Genomic DNA, 25,293 nt, shown 5'->3' on the forward strand with positions numbered 1-25,293 from the left:
TTGTTTGAGAGATTTACATATTTACTCATCAATCACCTCTGCATGAAAACTTTTGTATTTGCATAACTGCTGCAAAGTAGCCAGATTTAGAGAGCACAGGGGGTCATGAGGTTGCTGGAAAAAGGTGTGTAGCGCTTCCAATATCTTTGCAAAAGGATGAATGTCCAAGTATTTCTGAAGGAACATCAGCTACAGAACTACAGTTATGTGCTGTGATTCCCTGAGTTTGATCCAGTTCACAGGATCCTCTTTGTTGAGTACCCAGGCGGTTGGCCCTGGCCAAGGGGACACCCATGCAACACCTTCCTGCAGCAGATAGATGGTCATTGATGTGTGATAGTGTGATGGGGATGGCAACGCACTATACCAGTGCATACTTCTTAACCTGACGTGACGTGACTGCTGCAAGGTATTCTGTTCATTTTTTTAGTCCTTTATGTGTAGGTGAAAAGCCAAATTAAACTGGAGATGAAAAAGAAAAAAAGGACTGACTGAACATGCAACTTAAACAGGAAAACAATAAACATGCAGAAATGTATAATTCTTCAAAATCAATAGGGACTCATGTATTGGATCTGCATATGGATGGAATTTCAAAAACATACAGGGAAAGAGTTATAGAGTGAGGAACCTACAAAGAGGAAAGAAAGGGCTATTAAATAACAGTTGATCAAAGTGAAAACTGCCCATAATGTCTCTAGAGTCTTGCTTTCCTGTCTCCTGGTGTCACATCTGTTTCTCTTTCTTTTTTCTATACCAGAATACAAGAAAGCTTTATTGACAAAACAAATATGGAAATACTTTTTTTTTTGTCTTTTGCTTTTTTCTTTGTGTGTCCTGTTACTTTTTGTGAAAGAGTAAGTACACCCTTGCTACTTACATAACACATAAAAGGTAATTAAAGACAGATGCTGGTAATCAAGTGCATTTTATGAGTCGATGATTAGTTTAAGTGCTACCCTCTTGATATTAAACAGAACCTTAGGCAACTCCATCTTGAGCATTCAGATTTTTGGCAACCCCATACTGAAAACAAAGGACTTCTAGAATAATCTCAGAAAAATAATGATGCTGGTCATCAGGCTGGGAAGGGTTAAAAGGTCATTTCCAAATACAATAAAGTTCATCATCATACAGTGAGAAGGCTTAATAAGAAATATAAGACATTCAGGACAGTTGCTATTCTTCCTTGGACTGGATGTCTCACAAAATTTACCAAATATCAAACTGAAATTGAAAAAATAAAAAATGTAAGCTCCATTCCGAGATCTATAGGCCTCTGTAAGGATGATACATCTTACCTTTCATGACTCTTCCCTCAGAAAAAAAGACTGAATAAGCATGCCTTTCATTGAAAGGTACCTGGAGAAAGGTGTATGCTTTCAAAAAGAAAATGGCATGACAAGTTAGATTTTTGATGGCTATTGGTATTTAGGGTGGCATGGTTGTGCAGTAGTAGAATGGCTGCCTCGTAGTAAGGAAAGCATGGTTTACATCCTGGGTCCTCCTTGCATGGAGTTTGTATGTTCTCCCCGTGTCTGTGTGGGTGTCCTTTGGGGGCTCCAGTTTCCTCTCACAATCCAAAGACATGAAGGCTAAGTGGAGTTGCAATGCTAAATTGGCGCTTGTGGATGTGTGTAAGTGTGTGAGTGTGTTCACCCCATTAAGGACTGGGGCCCTGTCCAGGAGATTGTTCTTTCCCTGTGCTTTGTGCTTGCCGACTCCAGTCCCCCATAACCCTGCTCAGGATTAAGTAGGCTTTGAAAATTATATGGTATGGTATTGGTATGGAGACTTAATCAATGAGTCCAACATGACAATGGGCCATGAATTCCTCTTTATATCACATTATTCTAGAGAAATTGTGAGTTAATCTGTTTGACAGCTAAAGCTTAGTCAAAACTGGATCAGACAACAGGACAATAGTTCTAAGCAAACCAACAAATCTACAACTGAATGGGTAAACAAAAATCTAAATCTGATTGGTTAAAAAAAGGAAAAGAAACCAAGTTTTGAAGTGACCAAGTCAAAGTACAGACCTCAAACTGTTGTGATTCTGTGTTTTTTTATTTTATGCTTAGGTTTATATGAATTCATTCCTTCCTTATTATTCTAACGTTCTTTTACATTCACAATTTATTAAATAATTTGGTTTCATTTTTTTTTTACCTTATTCATTTTTCATGTTATATTTTTGTTTTTCCATGATACCATTTTATTTTTCATGAGCATCACTATTTAGTTGTTCTGTGAGCCCTTTTATTGTTAACAACACTACTGGTTCCTACCATGTACACTGCAACAACAGTAAGAAGGTCAATGTTATTATTTCCCATTTTGTCCAAGGCTGTAGACACAATGTAAACCTTTCCATATGCATTCTTTTTTATTTCATTAGGCTTACTGAATTTTTGGAAAGACTTTTTAGATTTTGGTTAACATATTGTCTTTTGATAGACAGACAGACAGACAGACAGACAGACAGACAGACAGACAGATAGATAGATAGATAGATAGATAGATAGATAGATAGATAGATAGATAGATAGATAGAGACACTTTGGTCTAAACACACACCAGAATGACTAAAAATTAAAAAAATATATCTGATTTGGCTTAAAGTAATCAGTATTAATGTGTGAGAGAGCATATGTGCAGCATTGTTCATAATGGCACACGGTTTAGTTTTTATTCACACCTTTGCTACAACTTCCAGGTAGTCCAGATTGTGTCCTGTAACCTTGCCCTTTCAACACTTGCCTTTTTGTTCTGTGGGCCTATGTTGAAGAGATGTTACCAGCCCAGCACACCACAGTGTAGAAAATTGCACTGCCCATCACAGAGTTATAGAAGATGTCACTACCACCATTAAAAAATATGGTTCCTTAAGGAACTGCTCTGGCCTTTCTTATAAATTTCCTCTGTGTTATGAGACCATTCTAACCTGTCATTAGAATAGTGACCAGATATAGAGGCTCTTTTGTACAGCTGAAGTCAATAACCAGTTTTTTGGTTTTGCTGATGTTAAGATGCAGACAATTTTCTTTGCACAAAGAAACAAAGTTCTCCACCTGACTCCTATACTTCATACTTTTATATCCTTTATCAATACACCCCATAAGTGCAGAATCATCATGGTGTTATATTTGTAGTGAAAGGTGTATACAGTCAAGAGAAAAGGAGACAGGACTGCTCCTTGTTGTGTTCCAATGTTGCTCACATCCATATCAGAAACACAATACTTGAGTCTCACAAACTGACGTGCTGCCTGACATATTCCATTATTCTGGACACCATAGGCTCATCCACCTTCATATCTCTGAGTTTACCCTTTAACTGGAATGGTTGGATGGTATTGAAGGCCCTGGATAAATACATAATCCTCACAGTGCTGCCAGCTTTGTGCAAGTGAGAAAAAGCATTGTGGAGCAGACAGATAATTGCATTCCTCCACTCCAATCTTTGTTTGATAGGCAAATTGCTCTGGGTTGAGGTGGTCTACCACAAGAGGACTCCTATAGTCCAGAACCAATCCCCCAAAGGTCTTCACGATGTGAAACTTAAATGCTACTGGTCTGTAGTCATTTGGTGAAGAGGCACCTGCCTTATTTGGAACAGGAACAATGCAGGGTGCTTTCCATAGCAGTGGCACTTTCTGTAGCCTTAGGGATAGACTGAACAGGTGACAAGGAACACCATTAATTTGGTCAGCACAGGCCAAAATAATTCAAAGACTGACACTATCCGGTCCCATAGCTTTTCCTGTGTGTAGCTTCCTCAGTTGTCTCCTTACTTGGTCTTCAGTTATTGATAGTCCACACTGATGGTCAGAAGTGGATTTGTCACTGGCCATTCCAGTTGACATGGCAGGAGTTACTGATGTAGTAGGAATGATGTGGAGAGACCAGTCATTGGAAGAAGGTGGCAAAGGGGAAGGAAAATCTATTAAAAAATTGGTTTAGGGCGTTAGCTTTGTCCACATCCCCTTCTAGCACCTGTGCCATGGAGTGCCTGAGTACTGTAATTATTCTGAGTGAGTTTGTTTTCTATTTTAGCTTTGTAAGTTTCCCTTCCTTCACTCAGCTTTTTCTTTACCAAACTTTGCACGTCCTGCAGAGCCTCTTTGTCACTGTATCTTTTTCACATTCAGGAGACCTTTTAGTTCCTTAAGTGGCATAATTGCAGAATCATCTGAGAATTTCTGCAAGTGACATGACCTGATGTTATATTTATAGTCTGAGGTGTACATAATGAAGAGAAAATGAGACAGAACTGTTCCGTGTGTTGCTCATATCCACATCAAAAACACAGTCCTTGAGTCTCACAAACTATGTTCTTCCCTACAGATAGTTCATTATCCAGGACACCATAGGCTCATCCACCTGCATATCTCTGAATTGACCCCTTAACAGGGATGTCTGGATTGTACTGAAGGCACTGGAGAAATCAAACAGATGGTAGATCTCCCAGTTTTAACCATTGCCTTTCTACAGTTTGCTCTTCATTTCCAAATGTTTTTTTCTTCTATTTTTGTGGCCTGCTTGTTTTCATCATTGGCAGAATACAAAACCTTTGTGATTCTGTGGTAGGATAGTAGGAGAGTAGTGCATAGACTCATGCCATCAAACATTATTGAACTGAAACAGTATTATAGGAAGGAATTGGCTAAAATTCTATTGAAACCCTCAAAGAAAATGGTTACTTCAAACTGTTATTGCTATAGGAGGTTTTCATGCTTCTAATTAATGGGAAGTCCTTAATAATTTGACACATGGCCTATCCATGGTTAATTATTTGTTGAATTAACTATTATGAAGGCATATCTGTCCCATGTTATTTGTCACCTTAGGTTAGATCTAATTTTAGGACTTGATTTGTGATCCGAACATGACAACATAGCACATCCAAATTAATACGACATTATTTTGGTCATATTTACTACCACTTCTCAGTTTAAGTGCTGGAATAAACCTAATTCTCATTCGACTTTTTATGAAATTTCAGCTAAGCGTGGGCAGCCATATTAAGGTGGCACCCACTCTTGGACTGAAAATATTCACATTGTTTTTCTAATGTTAACCTGGCTTACTCACAAATCAAGGGCATGTATTTAAAGTTATGTGATGGTTCTGAATTGGTGAAGGTCTCATCCAGGACAGGTTTCTGTCTTCTATTATATGCAGCCCTGTCAGGTTCTTCCTCCTTTTTTTCTTTTAAAAGAGCAGCGTTTTTTTCATGATTGCATTCATGCCATTGGCTAGGGTACTGGATCCATACTTTTTATAATTTCTTCACCTTTTACACTTCAACTGTTTTGAATTAATTTATATCAAACCACCCTTTACTGTAAGAAAATTCAAAGTGCTTACACTGATTTACAACATAATGCAGCCACAGTACTACATATCAATTTACAATTTAAATAAATAACCTCAAATATATGTTCCAATAAAACTGTATTTGAAACATTTAAAAGATTTGTTAGAACACCATCATATTCACACTAACAGAACATGTAACTAATGAAAAGATATGGGCAGATGACAACATAGGTGAAGCAAAGAGATACCTTGAGAAAAAAAAACCTTTGCAACATCCATAATCTTTTGTATACATGGTGATACCACAGTGGATACCATGGAGTGCAATTAGACAGACCCATTAAATGAATTTAAATTCATAAATTGGGGAACATTTCCAAAGTGTGTTGATCACAGTGTGGAAGCCACCAGATGGCGCACCTTCCCTCTTCTATACAAAGCTGCAGGACACTTTAACTGGACAGTATCTTTGGGTGCTTATAACGCAAATATCTTAATGTTAATTCTTGTAATGTGTACAGTAAAAATAAATAAAAAAATGCAACACACTTATCAATGCTGATGAAAATCACTCTTTCATTTCTTATTGCCACCTAAACCTGTAACAAAATGCATATAAGTGTTTACATGAAATGCAAGTGAACTTAGCAGCATGTCTTTGGATTGTGGGGGGAACCAACCAACCAACATCCAACCTGATATATCCCAACTACAGGGTCACGGGGGTCTTCTGGACCAAATCCCAGCCAACACAGGGCGTATGGCAGGAAAAAAACCCCGAACTGGGCGCTAGCATACACACACACACACCAAGCATACACTGGGGACAATTTAGGATCACCAATGCACCTAACCTGCATGTCTTTGGACTGTGGGAGGAAACCGGAGCACACAGAGGAATTCCACGTAGACACGGGGACAACATGCAAACTCCATGCAGGGAGGACCCGGGAAGCAAACTTGGGTCTCCTAATTGTGAGGCAGCAACACTACCCACTGTGCCAGCATGCAGAGGGGGAAGACAAAATCTATAAAATAACATAACATTCTCAAACTCTTTTAATCCAATTCAAGGTTCAAATGACACTGAAGCCTGCAATATGTTAAAATAAATACAAATACTGATTTAAATAAGTGATGTCATTGCTGATGTCAAACAAATTCTCACATTTCCTTTAATAAAATGACAACAACAACAAAAACATTTATTTATATAGCACATTTTCATACAAACAAATGACCATGTTTTAATACAGAATGTTAGTCTTTTTGAACCAGATTTCCATTCAGATATCCACTGCTATAAATGTGTTGAAGTTTAGGTTGGCAGGTGATGTTTTGTTTAACTTACAGTATTTGTGTGATTATAACTGAATTTTAAAGCAACCCACACTACACAAGTATGGTGCCAGGTAAAGGTTCTTAAATTAATCTTGTGGCTCAAACAGTTCACTCCCCATTACATTATTCATGTTATATTAATTTAAAAATCTAAAGCCATGAGGTGGATATGTGTATGTGAGTGTGCCCTGTGGCGGACAGGTGTTTCATTCAGGCTTGGTTTCTGCAGTTGCCAACAATGAGTTTGAACCTCTGCAACCCTTAAATTAACTAGTAAATTATTTTAGATAACTTCAGTTAATGATAGGTTGACTTTATCTTAAAAACAGTACAAATACTGTAGCTTATATGAACATAGAGATATATGAAAAATGTTTACAAATGAGCAGTACTTCCATCCATCCATTATCCAACCTGCTATATCCTAACTACAGGGTCACGGGGATCTGCTGGAGCCAATCCCAGCCAACGCAGGGCGCAAGGCAGCAAAAACAACCCCGGGCAGAGTGCCAGCCCACACTCCCACCAAGCATAATTTAGAATCGCCAAAGCACCTAACCTGCATGTCTTTGGATGGAAACCCACACAGACACAGGGAGAACATACAAATTCCATGCAGGGAGGACCTGGGAAGCGAACCCGGGTCTCCTAATTACGAGGCAGCAGCGCTACCCACTGCACCACCATGCCACCCTGATCAGTTTTGATACCCTCTTTTCCAATACCTGATCAGGGAAGGACAGGGCCTATCCATGCAGCAATAAGCACTTGCAGGAACCAATGGTAAATGAGATTAATATCTGGCCAAAAATAATATTAACTCAGGATTAAAGATCTCCAAGATGGTATATTCATCCATGCTGCAAATCATGCTGATAACTGAAATATGTTGTGTGCTGAAGTCTGCCATGTTATTCTGCTAATCGCCTCACTGAAATGAACCTCACACCTAGGTAATGGCTTCACACATTAATTAATAAAGGTTAAAGAGAACATTTCTCTAATATAAAAATGTTCAATGTGGCATCAGGTCTTATAAATACCTCTGTAGGCTGCCTGCTGCACACAATTGTCAACAGTGCAACATGATTCTTCTGAACTTTTCAGGTGATGAAAACTGTACTTTTCAACATCTACTTGCATAACCTGGTATGGTTAGTAAACTTATGAAATTTTGCAGATGGCACTAAATTAGGAGGGACAGCAGACAAGGAGGAAACAGAAAATAAAATCCAAAAAAGACCTGGAGGGCAAACACTTGGAACATGCAGTTTAATGTAGAAAAGTATAAAGTGCTACATGTGATCAAAAGGAACATCAGTTATAAATACAAAATGGGAGACACTGTCAAACAGTAAGCAACTTCTAAAAAGGAATTTGGAGTTTTTATTGACTAAGCAATGCACAGAAGCAATTAAAAAGATAAATAAAATGTTAGGTAATATCATAAAAACTGTTAAATTCAAGTCAATGGACGTTATGCTTAAACTAGGTAATGCACTAATAAGACCATATCTGAAGTGCTGTGAGCAGATCTGGTCACCACAGTACAAGAAAGACATAGCTGAACTTGAAGCTATGTAGAGGAGAGCAACCAAGTGCATCCCAAGACTGATCAATCCTCAATCATGTCACCTCTAAATCTTCTTTTGGTTAAACTGAAAAGGCTCAGCTTTTTTAATCTTTCTTCATAATTCATCCTCTTTAGCCCTGGAATCAGCCTAGTCACTCTTCTCTGGACATTTTCTAGTGCTGCTATGTCCTTTTTGTAGCCTGGAGACCAAAACTGTACACAGTACTCCAAATGATGCCTCACCAGTGCATTATAAAGCTTGAACATAACCTCCTTGGACTTGTACAGCACGCGCTGTGCTATATAACCTAACATTCTGATTGCATTCTGTCAGGAAGTTTATATCGTAGAGTCCACTATGACTCCTAAATCCTCCTCATAAGGTGTTGTAGGATTTAAATCCATGGCCTTAGGGTTTGAAGTCCCAAATCTTAATCACTATGCCACACTGCCTCTCTCTATATCTCTCTATTATAATAAAAAAATCTTTGGACGAGACTAGACAAATCTTGCAACAAGACATGACTTTTTGAAGAGTCTTTTTGGAAGGAAGTCCTGCGAGATGAAGACTTTTACCATGGGATTATTTCATGTTACGCCATACTTACAACTATTTTCAAAGAAGACCACGGTCATCAGGTGCAATCTGGCACTTAACCTGGACAGACACTAATCCATTAAAGGGCTTACTTATGAACACACACATACATACAAAGTGCCTGGCCGGGATGACCCTTCGCTATATATTCAGGGGGAGCAGCCATGAACTGCGCAATACCTTGCCCTGGACGCTAGATGGCGCTAGGTTGGAGCGGTGCTTTGGTTTCCTACAAGGCTCCATGGGAATTGGAGTTGGGTGCAGCCCTTTTGGGTCCTGCAGGTGCCACCAGAGGATGCTGCTGATGGGACTCCTGAGCCCTTATGGGCAATGTATTCGCCACACCCGGAAGTGCAGCTGGAACTTGGGTGGACTATAAAAGAGGCCAGCAGCCACCACTCAAGAGCCAGAGTCGGGAGGAGGAGGACAAGGTTGCCTAGGAGGAGTGGTGGAGGATGAAGAGTGTGGTATGCTTTATTTTGTGTACTTGGGACTGTGCTGTGCCTGTGGGGGTCACGGGAAAAATGTGCCCCACAGGTGAAGAAAAATAAAAGGTTCTTGTTTTTATATGTGCCTCTGGTGTGAGTCAGTGGCGGGTCAGGCGCCTATATAGTGCCTTTTTGTTACAACAGTTATGAAGATCCAGTTTAGAGTCACCCATTCATCTAAATATGGCAGCAAGAAACAATGAAGTCAAGCGAATTAATGCAAAAATTGTTGATCGGTTACACAGCAAATTGATTAAATGCGTCTCAATAGACTGTGCTGAAGCAGTTGGTGGTGATCGTGCAGAAGATGAAAACATCAATTTATAATATCCCATAGAATATCTACAAGTGTTAACACCATCCGGTCTTCCACCAGCCAAATTACTGTTGAAAGAAGGATGTATCGTAATGTTATTGTGTAATTTATGTATGAGTGATGGACTATGCAATGGAACAAGATTAGTTGTATTAAAAAATGGTTGAACAATTCTAACATGTACAATTTTAACAAGCAACAAGAAAGGTAATGTAGTACATATTCTTGATATGCCATTCGTATTAAAACGTTTACAGTTTCCCGTGGGAATAGCTTTTGCTATGACAATTAACAAAATCACAGGGACAAACATTTGAAAAAGTTGGTTTATTTATTAGAGAGAAAGAAACAATATTCACTCACAGGCAGTTATATGTTGCATTGTCACAATGTAAATCCAAACACAGAATCAAAATTCAATGCGATCTTGAAAGAAAGTTAATTCCAAATATTGTTTTAACTATATCCAAATTATATAACCATGATATATCCGGTTAACCAGACCCGGGTGTTGGCAAGCAAAGTGAGCAGGGAGCGAATTAAAAAGTACAGTGTACCCAAGTGCAAAGCCTTACTTTGAGCTTTTCCTCACATTCCTGTATATATGACAAGTACTGTACTCAAAAACTGCTTTATCAAAGCTTTTAAGAATTCTTAGAAGGCAGAATCATACTCTCGGCCATGATCAAATGGGTTTATTGTTAATCGAATATTCCAACAAATAAATGAAACAAGGTTTCCCTAATCTTTGTGTTTTACTAATGTGCTATAATTTTATGAGGAAAAAACAAACGCATATAATCAGACAATACAATTTTTTATTATAAAACTTTATAATCAAATTAAAGAATTGGAAATTCAGTGCATAATGTATAGATGGGTGTAAAATTTGCTAAAACACAGGAAGCAATAGGTTATGGTTTGAGGAATCTTACCATAATTAGCTTTTGTTTTGGTGTCCCTCTGAGTTCAGTGCTGGGTCTACTGATACTTTTATTATATAAAAATGATCTGGATAGGAATATAAATAATAAGCTGGCTTTGCAGATGGTGCCAAACAAGGTGGAATGGCACATAATCTAGACTCAATGTAATCATTATAGAGGGATTTGAGCAGAATACAAGCTTTGGCAGATTTGTGGCAGATGAAATTTAATGTAAGTAAATGTAGGGCATTGCATAAGGAAAATAAAGAAGATCCAAAACTTAAAAGTTCCTCTAATGAGAAGGATTGAAGAGTCATACTGGACTTGTTACTATCTACATCCAGCCAGGTTTTAGAAGCATTGAGCCTGACTGTTAGCTAATATACCATAATGTGGTGAATACAAGTTAAAGGATGTTATACTTAATCTTCATATCCACTGGTGAAGCCTCCCCAAGAGTACTGCATGCAATTTTGGTCTTCATGGTACAAAAAAGGCATAACAGTGCTAAAGAACGTTCTCAGAAGGAAAGCTAGGCCACTCATTCTAGGATTAGCATTTGGTGTCATGAAATTCTGTGAATACCTGTATTGTAGGATATTCTCCTTAGTGACAGACCATAAGTCCCTACTTAACATACTTTGTACAAAGTCAGATATTTTGGCCCTGGATGTTGCAAGGATGCACCATATACATATGAAGTCCAGTGCAAAAGATCAGAGCAACATGGTAATACTGATGCAATATCTAGGTTACCTATGAAACATGGTTGGACTGTAATATCAATCTACTTGAGCTTAGTATCTTACACTGATGATATACCTAAGACTGTCAGAGATATTGAAAAATAAATTGAACATAATCCTGTCTTAACAATGGCTAAACAGATGGTAATATTAGGTTAGACAAAACATGTGCAGGATGCAATGCTGAACCCAAATTTTTTAAGAGGGTTTGAGCAAACTACTGAAAATGATTGAATACTATGGCATCAATGTGTAGTTGTCTCTAAGAAATTGCAAGGCACATTATTATCCAAGTTGCATGAAAGCTGTTGGGGTATAATTAAGATGAAATCTCTAGTAAGAAGTTCTGGAGAATTGAATAAGTGTACCATTTGTCAGCAGTAGCATAGCATACCTGCTACAATCAGCCAGTTCTTTTCTGAAAATAAGAAAATGCTTCATCAAAAAGAAAATGTGTGGACTTTGCCAAAGATCAAAAATGGATGTTTATTGTATTAATGGATGCATATGCTAGGTGGTCTCAAATTATTCACATGCATTCTACTACAGCTATGAAAACTGTTGAAGTGACAAGGAACCTATTTAAATTCTAAAGTTTACCTAAGGAACTACTATCTCATAATGGACCTCAGTTTACCTCTCAAGAGTCTGAGATTTTTGTTAAACAAAATGTTTTTTGTAATTTTTTTATTTCTTTCAAGTTTGACTATGAAGTAATTTGTTGTATAAGTTCGACTTGACTGTTTGCAAGGATATTTTTTTAAAATAAAATGAATAATTAAAATTAAAAAATAATGGTTTGAAACATTTCAGATTGCCTACATATTACCCTGCTAGTAATAGTATGTTCAAGAAATGAGTCCAGAATTTCAAGAAATCTTGTCAAACTTTTGTCAATATATGGTATGACATTTGAATACTATATTGCCAATTTTCTACATGGTTATGCAACACACTTCTTATTAAAACACAAAAGACTCTGGCTAAACTTTTTCTGAAGAAGAACGGAGGGCCTGACCGATAATATCAGTCACCATTATTTTGGTCTCTACATATGCATTGATATTTACCAATATTATGATGCTGAAACATTTCAAAGCAAAACACATTAATTAGATATAATTAATTTGAAAAGCAAATCCCCATGAGTGATATAGATAATGATGGTACAATATTAAGCGTTAATGTGACTGCAGTACAATTCCAGGAGCTTCAAATTGCTACACTTCATGTCTAGAATTGACAACAAGGTAGATTTTTACAGAGGATGCCTAAAATCAGGCCTTTACTTTACTTACTGTTATACTTGAAATTCACAATTTCAAAAAATTCTTTTTTCAGTGTTCTTTTTCTTTTCATTCTATTTTCTTCACAGCCTGCCAAAATGACTACCGCACAGCCTACTCCAAGCATGCACAAGATTTTTACTCTGTAACTAAGATCGTCTTTGTTTCTATGGTCAGAGATTTATCCAATAAAAAAATACAGAGGTTTCACTTTCAAATGGTTATACACATGTCGCTGTAATGATTTGTTGGTATGTAGCACTTGTGTTGCATTGTGCAGACTAACCATTGTCCCCTATTCAAACATTTGCTTGCTTATCAAGGTGATATACAGAGTTTTTGATTTTTAATAACTTTTCAAACCTTTCTGAAAACAGGTTTTCACTTATTTATTATGAGTTACTGAGTGTAGATTGATAAGCAAAAATGGCAAATGTATCAATTTAAAATTTATTGTACAACACAATATAGTATGCAGAGAGTGAAAGTGTCTAGATACTTTTTTGAATTCAGTGTATGTTACAGTTCTTACAGAGAAGAGGTGCTGTTCTTTTACACAGAGCTGCAGTGAAAATGTCTTGTAGTTTTGTTTTAGTCACACCCTTTGTGTATTAAATGTTCCTTACTGAGAAAAGCTATCAGGCCAGTTATGTGACCATAATGCAATGAAACTTATAGATACAGACAACTGGACTAGAAAATAAGAAAGCTTAGGCCATCAAAGAACATTGTGACTTGTTTCAGTGAGTCAAGTGATTTTGCTCGGCTCGTGATCAAAAGCCAAATCTGTTAGCTTCAAAACAGCTTTCTGTTCAGAACAGTTTTTAAATTTCAATTAAATGTTTCAATATTGCAACCAATGAGCGGTGCCCTTATGTTGTTTATGTTATGAAAATGCATTTAAATACTTCTTCATTTGTGATGGTTACTAATCTCATTTTCTAGCCTGCTGTCTTAGCTTGTTCTCATCCCTGGTCTTTTGCATTTATCTTCATTATTTCCTATTGTGAGCAGTTAGTGTTGGTCTCATGACAAGTGGGAGTCTGGTAGTTATGCAAATGTAAATGTTGCAGTAGGCGATTAAGTCTAATAAACAGGTACGCTTTCTTTTAGTAACTGTAATATACACAAATCAGACTAGTAAAGCTTTTAATGATCTTGGTTGTATAACAATAATAAAGTAAATAAAATAATAAGAATTATATCCTATATGCAGAAAAATATATTTCAATTTAATTAATTTAATTAATGCATGCATTGCTCAGGATATATATACGTGTGCAACTATTCAATCAGTCAGTCGTTTTGTAACTCACTCTTGAGCAGGGCAAACATTTATTAGTTATTTGAAATAAATGTTGTTGTTATTGTTGTTGTTACTGTAATTCCATTTATAAAATAGCAGAATCTTTCAGAGGGCAACAGCCTCTTCATTCACTAATTAATTTATTTTTTCTTAACTAAAATACTGAATTGACAGAAACCACATTCAAAAATCTGAAATGTAGAAGAAAGCAAATGGCACACTCTTCCACTAAGAAGCAAACGATTCACTGGTCTAACAAAAAAATAATACAGAAAGAGCAAAAATTGTTTAAAAATAACAAAAAAATTCTCCGGGGAAAAATATCTACTTTGATGCAAGCTGAACACACTTTTTTATGAATTCCTATTATGTGCCACTCTGGGTTTAATTTAAGTGTCCTTTCATTTGATGTACTTTTTGGGTGAAGACCCAGGAGGGAAGGCCACCCAGACATCAACGCTGTTGGGATCTCCCTCTGGCTATTTATTGAGCCAGTGAGGTAATCTCAGCAGCTGATCATTGGAGTGTGAATGAATTGTGCATATTTTAGATTTACTGTTTTTTTTTTTTGACATTTTCTGCTCAGTCTTTTCATTTTTGATATATCAGATTGTGAACTGGGATTTGTTTACCTTCCGATTGCCTTTTTATAAAATCCTTTTTTTTTTGCTCTTTTGTGCATTTTGCCATATTTCTCTATTTTGTTGAATACAGATTCTTAATTTTTAAAGATACTTTGCTTGACTTATCTCTACAAGCCAATATTTGGTGGTTCTTTCTCTTTTAAGAGAATCTGATATTTATAAAGCCCAATTTTGGGACTGTGTAGGATGAAGCCAGCTTTGTAGCACCTGAGGACTGGCTGATTTAAGGTGAGCTTCTTCTGGGCAGGACAGCCAAGGTCTCGTCTTCTTTATTGGTCTTTATGGGTCTTTGGGCCTCATATACCATTTCTCAATTTTGTGTGCTGCTCCATCACAACAATTCCCAGAAGGGAATGCCAAAACTTCCCAAAGCATAGACTTTTAATTTCAAAGCTAAATAATTCATTATACAGTAATAGTAATAAATAAAACAAATAGGAAATCAATAAATATTTTAAATGAAAAACTAAAAAAGATAAAAAATACTCAAAATGAATTAAATAGACAAAAAATAATAAAGAAGGAGCAAAAATTGTTTAAAAATGACAAAAAATACAAAAGAACTGAAATAAGCAAAACATGGGACACAGCTCGTAAATTTAAGCCAAAATAAAAAATCCATGATAGTTTGCTGATGGCATACAGGTGTCTTCTATAGGACACTTAAGTAACTGTCCCAAAATGACCGCAGCACCTAAGAGTCCTGGTTTCCATTAACCCCTCACCCTTGTAGATGGCAGACACTGTTTAGTGTAAGGGATTTGAATGAAACTACACAGATAAAATGACATGAAAATAGTACAACAGTAAGGAAAAAAATTAAAAAACAAGTAAAAATATATACAAAGGAGAGGCACTATTGTGATCCTAACATTTTCTTTGCAACACCACCCTGTCGAGATCGTAGAACTGACTTCATATTTGGTATTATTTTTGTTTAGTCTACCATTTTTTTTATTGGTGATGTCACAATCACTGCCATTTCATGTGATGCCTGCTATTCACAAGTATTTTGCACATTATTGGTGGTTCTGATGGCTAGCTATGTCAGACAGAAGCACATATTAAATGTTGCCCAACTTTTACTTTGTAAAGAATGAAATCTTGATCTTTACTATTTTGGCCCTGGCTACTCTTTTCAGTTTGCTCTTTAAATCTTTAACACTCAGATTTCATGTCCTTCTCAATTATTATTTTCATGATTGAACAGACAGGACATATCGCATAGTGATAGAGATATAGGACAGTATGTCTTTCACATGTTCCTTTAAGCACTAAAGGTAGTCTTAGCCAGCCATGAAACTCAGAGGCCATCATGCCAAGACCTGTGGGGCTAGACAGTAGAGGAAGATATATCTGGAGATGACTAAGATCAATTGTAAAAATCAATTAATATTGGCTTTATATGTATCTTTAACCACTGCATATAGGAATATTAAATCTGGTAAAACTAGTAAAAACGTTATGAGAAAGACAATCCTGGTGTTTCTCAACTGCTGCCTCACATTCCTCACTGACAGATTTTGGAAAGACTTTCCATTAAAATATAATGCACTGCCTTCCGCAATGAATTATTTGGTTTATTCTAGGAAGAAAAGATGACAGTTATTGATTTGTTTAAGATTCAGTTATTCCTAAGATGTTGCAATTTATTTCTAAACAATACAAAAGGGCAATACAAATGTGAAAGTCAAAATACCAAGCTAAAGTTCTCATTTGAAATTCTTCCTGATTTTTCTAACAGAATTTTCTGTCTTGAGTGATTAGGACTTGTACAGCAACACAGATCTCTTCTGGCTGGGTGTCATGTAGGAGAGCAAGTAAAATGCAAAATAAAAAACATCAAATCCATCTGTTCATTACCTGAACCTGCTTAGTTTATTACAGAGCAAATGACATTTGGATAATTTGGCTTAGTATGCTACCCAGGTTCCCAGAAATGTTAAGTAGTAACATGAACTTCTGCATCACTGTATTGTCCTGCTACAGGATTTTATGTCCATGGTCCAATCCTGGATTCTACAGGATGTTATTTCTTATGTTGGAGGCCAATAGTTTGCAAGGCACATTGATGCACAATCACACAATCACAGAAACTAAGCTCATTTAGATCTGCTGTGTGGGTTTTTGGGATGTGGGAAGAAAATTATTTGCTTGGGGGAAGATGCAGAGAACCTGGAAACTCCAGATATCTGTGACCTGAGAGATTGTTAAACCCCAGTTTCTGGAAATGTAAGGCAGTCATGCTAACTACTTCTCACCACAACATGGCTGGAGCAGTAGTCAGCACTGCAGCCTTGCAGATCCAGAGCCTTGGGTTCAAATCTTGGCCTGTAAAGTGCTATTGTGGAATTTAAAAATGCTCCTTGTGTCTGTGTGTGTGTGCATGTTTTTTCCCTTTGTGTGCTTGGATTTTCCTCCTGCATTCTATATAATTGCATCTTAAGATAAAAGATGTCTGTAAATTTACTTAATATGAGTGTGTAGGTATGTTATGTCCAGGGTTAGTTCATGCCTTGCATCCAGTGCTGCTGACATGAGCATTTGCTCCCTTTAGCTCTGAATTGGATAAGTGGGCAAGAAGATACAGTAGATGATAAATTAAAAGTTTTAAGAGGCTACAGAACATCAGATGGATTGATTGAGCAATATTACTGAAAATGAAGAATACACACAACACACTGCTATTGTGGTCAACCCTGACACAAATGCCCCTTAAAAAGACATCCATTATTGACTGAACCTATGACATTTAAAGATCATTCTGTATAAACTATTGCCTTTTGTTGTTCATAATAAAGATGAGTGCTAAACAATTTTATTGACATTCATGAAATGTTAGCAAAAAACATTCCTTTTACTTTTAACTTGAGCAATGTTTCCTCCATGTGCATGGAGAAGAAACTAGCAAGCCTTCTTCTAAAAATATACCTAGGTTGCAGGAAAGACATTCAGGTTAGTGTAGATGGAAGTCCAGTCTATTAAAGACTGCATATAAAAATTATACAGACTTGCAGAGGGGCAATTTAAAGACATTTGACATCCCGTTAGTTTATTGTAAGACTATTGGTAAGAACATCCAAGCAGCCACCAGTACATGAAACAGCAACATGGTACAATTGTGTAGCAGATACATTTACTTATAAATTATAATCCAGCAGATTTTGTTTACTGTCTTGAAACAAAACTTGACATTTTTTCATTGTCTTAAGCTTGGGCTGTCTTTGTCTAAATTATTCAAATCAAATATTTACACATCTGTTGTACATTTTTTTACTGTTATCATCTTTTTCTTGGTCAGGATAAGCAAACAGTTAGTTTTTATGACATTGTTCCTGGAGGAGGATATACTTTATACTTGTTCTTTAACAAAATGGTTCTTGAGGTGATTTTACAATAACAATCCAAAGTTAATAACAAATCATTTCCTAGCAAAACTTTACAAACTATTTGAGGGGAATAATCACAATTTATAAAATTGAAAATAGCTTTTAAAAAAGAATAAAGTCTTAAAAATGTGTGCATTTTGAAAGAAAAAAACTCAAACATGGCGACTATAGACTCACTAGTGACATATACAAGTCACTGCAACACACTGAGAATCTCTTAAAGGGTCTAACTATAGGATGTTGACAACAGTCAGTATTTTCAGTTTGAGTGATATAAAAAAGTATTATCGTTAAAAAATATATTTAGATCATGCTGTTTTGTAATCCCCTGTTACTGTTCATTAGTATATTAACGCAGACTGAAGTCTGAAGCAGACTGCAAGACAAGATAGATCAGGATAGGAAATGCTACCATTACACATAGCAAGTGTCAGAGCCAAATGTATTTCATTATTAGGCTGGTGTACTCATTTGATAGTTTGCATGTAGATCAGTGTTTCCCAACCTCATCCTGGGGACCCCTGTGACTGCAGGTTTTTGTTCCAACCAGATTCCTAATCAGTGACAACACCTGATAACACTGATCTCATTTAAGTAGCTGGTATTATTTTTCTTTTATTCTACATTCAGAAAAGCACAGCAGCATGATTTTACATTTATAAGACATTTAGAAATATTTCTGCTTTTGCTATAGATTTAAATGCTTAACTCTTTTTTGTTGATTTCATTATTCTGCCCTTTCTTTGTGCAGTTTTTCCCCTTTGTTGCACCTTATTAATGACAATTAAAAATGAGCAGAGCAGACACGCTGGCAAACAACATTGAATAATCAAAGACTGCAAGTGCTTTATCATCAGACCCACTAATCAGTAAATAATGGATTAATTAAACAATTTGAACACCTAGAAAAGTAGAATGAAAATAAAGATGAAAATACTGCTAAAAAGTAAAAAACACATTATTACCATATAAGTGCTTGGTATATTTTAATATATATATATATATGTTTTTTTTTTACCAAACTTAGTTTTCTAATTTTTATATTGTTAACAAAAACACATCAATTAATTAGCCCAGGAGTCCAATCAAAGACAGAAGCTGATTGAAACAAAACCCTGCAGCCACACGGGGAACACAGGACCGATGTTGGGAAACACTGATGTAGAGTTTTGATGCAATATTATCCTTTTTTATAATGGTTTTGAATGAAGTGTGTGCTTTCTTAAGAGTGTTGTGGTCTTTTTTAGTTTGTGCTAGTGTTTTCTGGGTTTGTGTGTAGAATTTTGCAAAAATGTGCTACTGCATAGTTTCAGAAATTGTGTGCAAACAATCAGAACAAACAGTTAGCAGGGGAGAAGAAATTTTACTTACATCACCCACCTTGTTACAAGGGAAATTGAATGACTCCTGCTTTTTTGTTTTAAAAAATTAAGAGAAGAGGGAACCTATTTGGGACATGATTTATTCATTAGAGGATAAAAATAGGTATTGAGCTAAAAAGTGAGAAAAACATGTATCACATAAGATGTTTTATTTAACAGGGGATTCTATAATTCAACCATGTCGTTTCTAGATGTAAATGTAGGAGACATCTAAGTTATGTTGGCTCCTTATTTCTCAGGGTAGCAAAAATATGATACGTGTCACAAGAGGTGTTGAAAACTAAGCAGAAATACAAGTTGAACATGTGTGAAAAATGTATTAGAATGTCAGTCACATCTTCAGTCAAGTAAGTGATGGAACTGCATAGGCTGTATTTACCTAGTTCCACAAACCTAAGTGGAGTATTACATTATGTTAACTATAAGAAGGAAAGAATGTGAGTTGCATGAGGTTGATGACAGCAATTTCTGTAGAGGTTAAAAGTGTTACATACAGTGAGTTCAGATCGAAGTTAGAGTGTTAGTGGTGTTACTGTTACTTGTGCCTCTGATAATAGGAGCAGAGATGCAATTAACAGACTGTAAATCGGCATCATGTTTTAAAGTGAATATACAGATTATGTGAGTAGGACAAGGTATCCTGTTAATACAAATGAAGTAAAGTTAACAGCACAGGTATCAGCTGTTTTGATGTGTGGATCATAGGAGCTTGATGACTTTATACCATATAACGTTTTTGAACCAGCTTTAAATAATTCACAGGTGCCAATCCTGGGGAAAAACAGGAAATATCCTTCAACAGGTCATACGTCTATTTCAGGATCCAATCATGTATATTAAATGCAAAACTTGGTGATCAAGATACTCAGCTAATGTATACACTATTTATTAGTGTGTACGAGACTATGACGATACTTATCCTGTATAAATGGAAGACTTGAAAAAACATAATGACATAATAGCCAGGCTTTAGGGACATGCTAAGGACATCCTAATTGATATAATGGTAAAATTGTACCTAATAGTGTGTAGTACACAGCTGCAACCACTAAAGGGGTTGAAAGTCAGATGATAAAAATTTTGGAATAAGTTTCTGTAGGTCCAATATCCTTGACTGATTAGAAGAAGCTCAATTTAGCAGACTTTTAGTGATAGCAAATTTCAGTCATATTAGTAAACATTAAAAGCAAGAAGTATAATTTTAAAATTGAAGCACTTCACTTGTTATTTAGTAATTCCATGTTTTTACAGCAGAATTACAAGATGGTTTACAACTAGAACAACAGTGCAATACAAAAGCAAAATGTTATACAAATGATTGCTCCCACCATCAATTTTCTGGGTGCACTTAATACAATTCAGGGTTGCCCACCCTGCACTCTTAAAAATAAAGGTGGCAAAGTGCTCCTTCAGACCAATGCCATAGTGAAACCAACCTTTGCTTCTCAAAGGAATCATCCACACAAAAGATGCAGAAAGAACCTTTATATATTTAGATTATAACAGGTTTTACAAGAATATATGATAACAGATTTTTAAAATACCAATGGGTCATTGATTTTTAAAGGACTCTTGCTGCATACAATAACACAGGCTGAGTTCAGGTCTTCTTGGTCTGTTGGTATCATGCTAGGTAACCTATGCATTAGCTATTTCTTATTTTTCCACATACTTTATTAGTAATTATTCCAAAGCCCAAAGAACCAATTTTATATCCATAGAACTCTTCCCAGGATGAAATGAAGTGGTTCGAGAGACTAGTCTTGGGCCACTTGAAAGGCAGACTTCCCACATCCCATGACACTCTTCAGTTTGCTTGTCATGTGAACAGTTCATTTGAGGATGCAACTCTCCTTCTGGTCCTGCTCCATTTCACAATAAAAAAAATACTTATGCTAGAATGCTGTGCATAGACTTCAGTTCGGTATTTAACACAATCATTCCTCAAAAGCTTCTAGGGAAGCTGGATCCTGGACTTCCTGTCAGAGAGAGACAGAAAGATAAAGCCATTACCAGAACCATCATGCTGAGCAATGGTGCCTCCAGGGCTGCATACTCAGCCCATTTCTATTCACTGTGCTAACTCATGACAGTACAACTGCGTACAGTTCTAATACCATCGTTAAGTTTGCTGATGGCACAACAGTGATGGGTCTCATCAGCAATGGGAATGAATAAGATTACACAATGTAGATGCTATGACTAGTGAACTGGTACAAGTGCAACAGTCTGTCTCTTAATATGGACTTCAGGAAGGCATATGCTTCCCACAACCCACTGCACATCAAGGGCTCCGGGGTGTAATTGTTCAAAAGCACCACATTCATTGGTGTGCACCTGGCAGCTGATCTCGCCTGGACAATCAATACCACCTCCGTAGCCAAGAAGGAGCAGCATCGTCTCTATTTTCTTCAGCTACTAAGTAAGGGAAGCCTTCCTCTCCCCAATTTTAACCACATTTTACAATGGCACCAGCTGCATCATGGTCTGGTTTTAAAGCTGCAGTATCTGTGACCTGAAAGTGCTATATCATGTAGTGCACACAGCAGAAAAGTTCATTGGAACCTCTCTACCCTTCATTAAAAACATTTTTATCAAGCGTTGTATCTGCAAAGCCCACAGCACTTTGAAAGACTGATCCCATCCTCTTTGTCCCACTTCCATCTGGCAGAATGTACCATTGCATCCCAACCATTTCAACCAAATTTTGCAACAGCTTATATCCCTTGAGTGTCTGAACTCTGAGCTTCCCTCGCATACCATCTAATGATTTCTTATTCCTAGTAGTCTACCTACAGTATATACTGGACAGCTATTACTACTTTTGTCTATATTGAATTACTTATGAATGCTTTGAAATCACTTCATTGTTTTTTGCTTCCTCACTCACCATTATGAGAAAACCCCCACATCATTCAATGTGTCTTGATGTCTAGTTATGCAAGACTTTGAGCTTTTTGGAATTCCCCCCTATTTTCTGCCCTCTAGACCTGAAAACCCTTATTTCTAGGCCTTTTTGGGCCATATTTTGTACAGAAATTACCCCGTTATAATAAAGAATAAACCAATAGGTGTCTTCAGCAATGAAGAACAGAAGAACTTAAAGTATGTGCATGTCACTTCAACTGACCCCAAGGTTTACCCCCAATGGGATACAAATGGTCATACGTATTCTTTTTCAAAAAATTTTGAAAATATGGGAGTAAGTAATATAGCCATGTGGAGTGTCATTTTATGCTATATCAAGGTTGCTATCATGACTATAATAATATTTTGATGTCTGATTCTTTACCAGTAGTCCTGGGTCTCTAAGATCCATTCTCAGAAAGTTACAAATGACAAATTTCAACCATAATCATGTATTGTTTTAGACTATTTCAAGGTCTGCAATTATGAATATTGTTATTTTTGATCCTTCACTATGGATCTAGCCCTCTATGGACCTCAGTCAGATAATGAAAAATAACATTTCTATTACAATCGAGAACATTTAGACTTTAAACTTTTAAACTGAAGCACACATTTTTATATTTAAAATATTTGATGCAAATATTCTTGGTTATTATGTACTTCTACCTGATGAAGCAAATCATTGCATTTCTTATTGACATCCTGATATAGGGTAGCTTATGCTAATTCACATATTTTTAGTTGTTGTTAACACTAAATTATTTATTACTGTTTGAACGTATTGCTGTCTACTCATTTACCTATTATTTGTTCATTTATCTGTTAGTGTAGTGTAGTATAGTTTAGTAGAGTATTTCTTAACTTGTCTTGTAGTGGTCCTGTGTTTTGTTGTATATGTTGCACCATGGTCCTAGGGAATGTTATTTTGTGCCACTGTATGTTGCAATGTTGCATACGCTGGGTATGACAATAAAGCCACTTGACTTAATTTGAAATGGTTATTTGTCAAGCAACCCTGTAAAATGCTATTAAAGAACTCTTATTTTTAAGAGTGATGCACCATTTAGGCAAGACAGAAAGCTGCCCCCGATGGTTGCCAGTCCAAAACAGTACATATTTATTCACATTGAGCTAATCTAGAATCACTATTTAATTAATCATACGTGTGTTTGGAATAGGTTGAACATTTCATTACTGGATCCATTTGGTATCGACTTATAAATATCTATTAACTTAAAGGCATCTTACAACACAGCGAAAACATGCAAATTTCACACAGAAAGCTCCCAGGCGTGGGATTCGAAACAGGCACGGCAAATCCTTAAGGCAGCAAGGCTAATCTCTGCGATATTCAATAATACTTAAAATACATAAATAAATTAAACAAACAGAACTCTGCATTTCTGCACAAAACAAAACGAGAAAAACGTGTAGTCGTATGACTAGAGTCAAACTCTGGCAGCGTGACGCTGTCTCTGACTCCAATTAGACACGTGGCCCTTTAACAGTTTTTTTTTTTGGTCATGTGGTAGGCTGTCAGTGCAGGTCACAAAGTTTGACACAAGTTTTGCATGAAAGGCGGAACGCGGAGCTGTTTGTTCTTGGAGGAGATACTTTATCAAACAAAAAGGGTGGAGAAAAATCTGCGAGATCTAAGGCCAGAATGGAAGGCACTGCTCAGGTAACCGTAGCGCATTTGCTATTATAGTACCGACTTGAAGCTCGAAATGCAAACGTGGAAGAAGTTCACTCCGCGATTAGACATTTAATGGACTTTTTTCCTTTTTGTGTTTCGAATTACAGAAGATGTTATCGGGATTTAGATTCAGCTGGGAGCCCCTGAAAGAGCCATTAGGATTCATTCGATTACTCGAGTGGGTAAGTCTTTCAGGCCGTGTGGGGAGTTTATCGAAATATTTTACTGTAGTTTTAAAGTTGTCTACTTAAAAAAGAACGCCATGATCTTAAGAACAACACATTTCTTGCGCGAATGCGTCTTTATTTAGAAACTCTGGCATGTATTTGAATGGCATTAAACAGAAATATTTGACATATGTTGCTGTGCGGGACAACACCCTGTCTTATACACTGGTGAGCAGGCCGGTCTCTCAATACTTTGATTTGCAGACAGCACAGCGAAAAAGAATGTGGCGGTGGAGACTTAAGTTCCCCAGGAAAGTGTGGACACCTCTGACATTCTTCGGTGCTGACCATTAGTGGGCTGCATCGAGCAAACTTGTGCAAGGAGAAAAGCCACAGTTTTATTGAACTTTATTTTAATGTGCTTTAATGTCGGCTCTGAACTTTTTTTTTTTGGTTGTAGCTCCCCGACTTGGCGGCTTCCGTTGAATATGCTTCCTGCGCAGTTGTTAATGTTAGTTAAAAACTGCAGTTACCTTTAGTTATGTAATAGGCAGTCACAATATGCATATTTGAAAATTAATTTAACAGTATTCCGAAATCGGTGTACATCGAACGTGGGAGCGTCGGTAAAAATGCACTTTCAGCCCTTCTTCGCTTACTTCTCGACACACGTCTACAAGTGGTCGTCTGTTTATTCCTGATGCGGTGACGTGTGCTAAATTCGATTTTGGCTTAGAAGCACGTAGTAATCTTTGATCAACTGCATAGTACAAATTAAAAATAGTTTTCATGATTGTGGTGAGCCAGTGTGCCTATTCCGGCAGCTTTGGGCGCAAGAAGGAAACCAACCCTGAACGTATCATCAGTTTTCACATCACTTACATTTGCTCGTGTTAAGATTCTGCTTTGCCTTATTACTTGGCTTTCACTTGTTGTTTGCGCAGTAGTGAGAGTGACTGTGTGTGCGTCCTGTGGTCGATCATTTGATTTGTAGTTGTTTCAAGTCATGCCAAGCACTAACAAAAGAAGCTCTAAGTCACCCAAACAGTATTTGAATTCAAAACGTAGATAGATGAATCTAAATTACAAACAATATCAATATAATAAAACTGAGTTCAAGATCAATAGACTTTATTGCCCATCCATTCATTTAAAAAAAAACACCTAATTTAGTTAAGGTTTGCAGGGCCAGATCCTATTCCAG

At 36.7% G+C, this 25,293-nt stretch overlaps 1 protein-coding gene across 1 annotated transcript in view; it reads left to right on the forward strand.

Annotated features, from left to right (window-relative positions):
* Positions 1-23,758: 23,758 nt before the first annotated feature.
* LOC120525890 (synaptophysin-like protein 2) overlaps positions 23,759-25,293 on the forward strand; it is a 37,500-nt gene continuing 35,965 nt past the window's right edge. The window contains exons 1-2 of the mRNA XM_039748561.1: positions 23,759-23,907; positions 24,030-24,104. Of these exons, the coding sequence (XP_039604495.1) occupies positions 23,890-23,907; positions 24,030-24,104 (93 nt within the window). The 5' untranslated portion in view covers positions 23,759-23,889. The remainder of the gene's footprint in view (positions 23,908-24,029; positions 24,105-25,293) is intronic.

Source organism: Polypterus senegalus, chromosome 3 (assembly GCF_016835505.1).
Source record: "Polypterus senegalus isolate Bchr_013 chromosome 3, ASM1683550v1, whole genome shotgun sequence".
Classification (NCBI taxonomy): Eukaryota; Metazoa; Chordata; class Cladistia; order Polypteriformes; family Polypteridae; genus Polypterus; species Polypterus senegalus.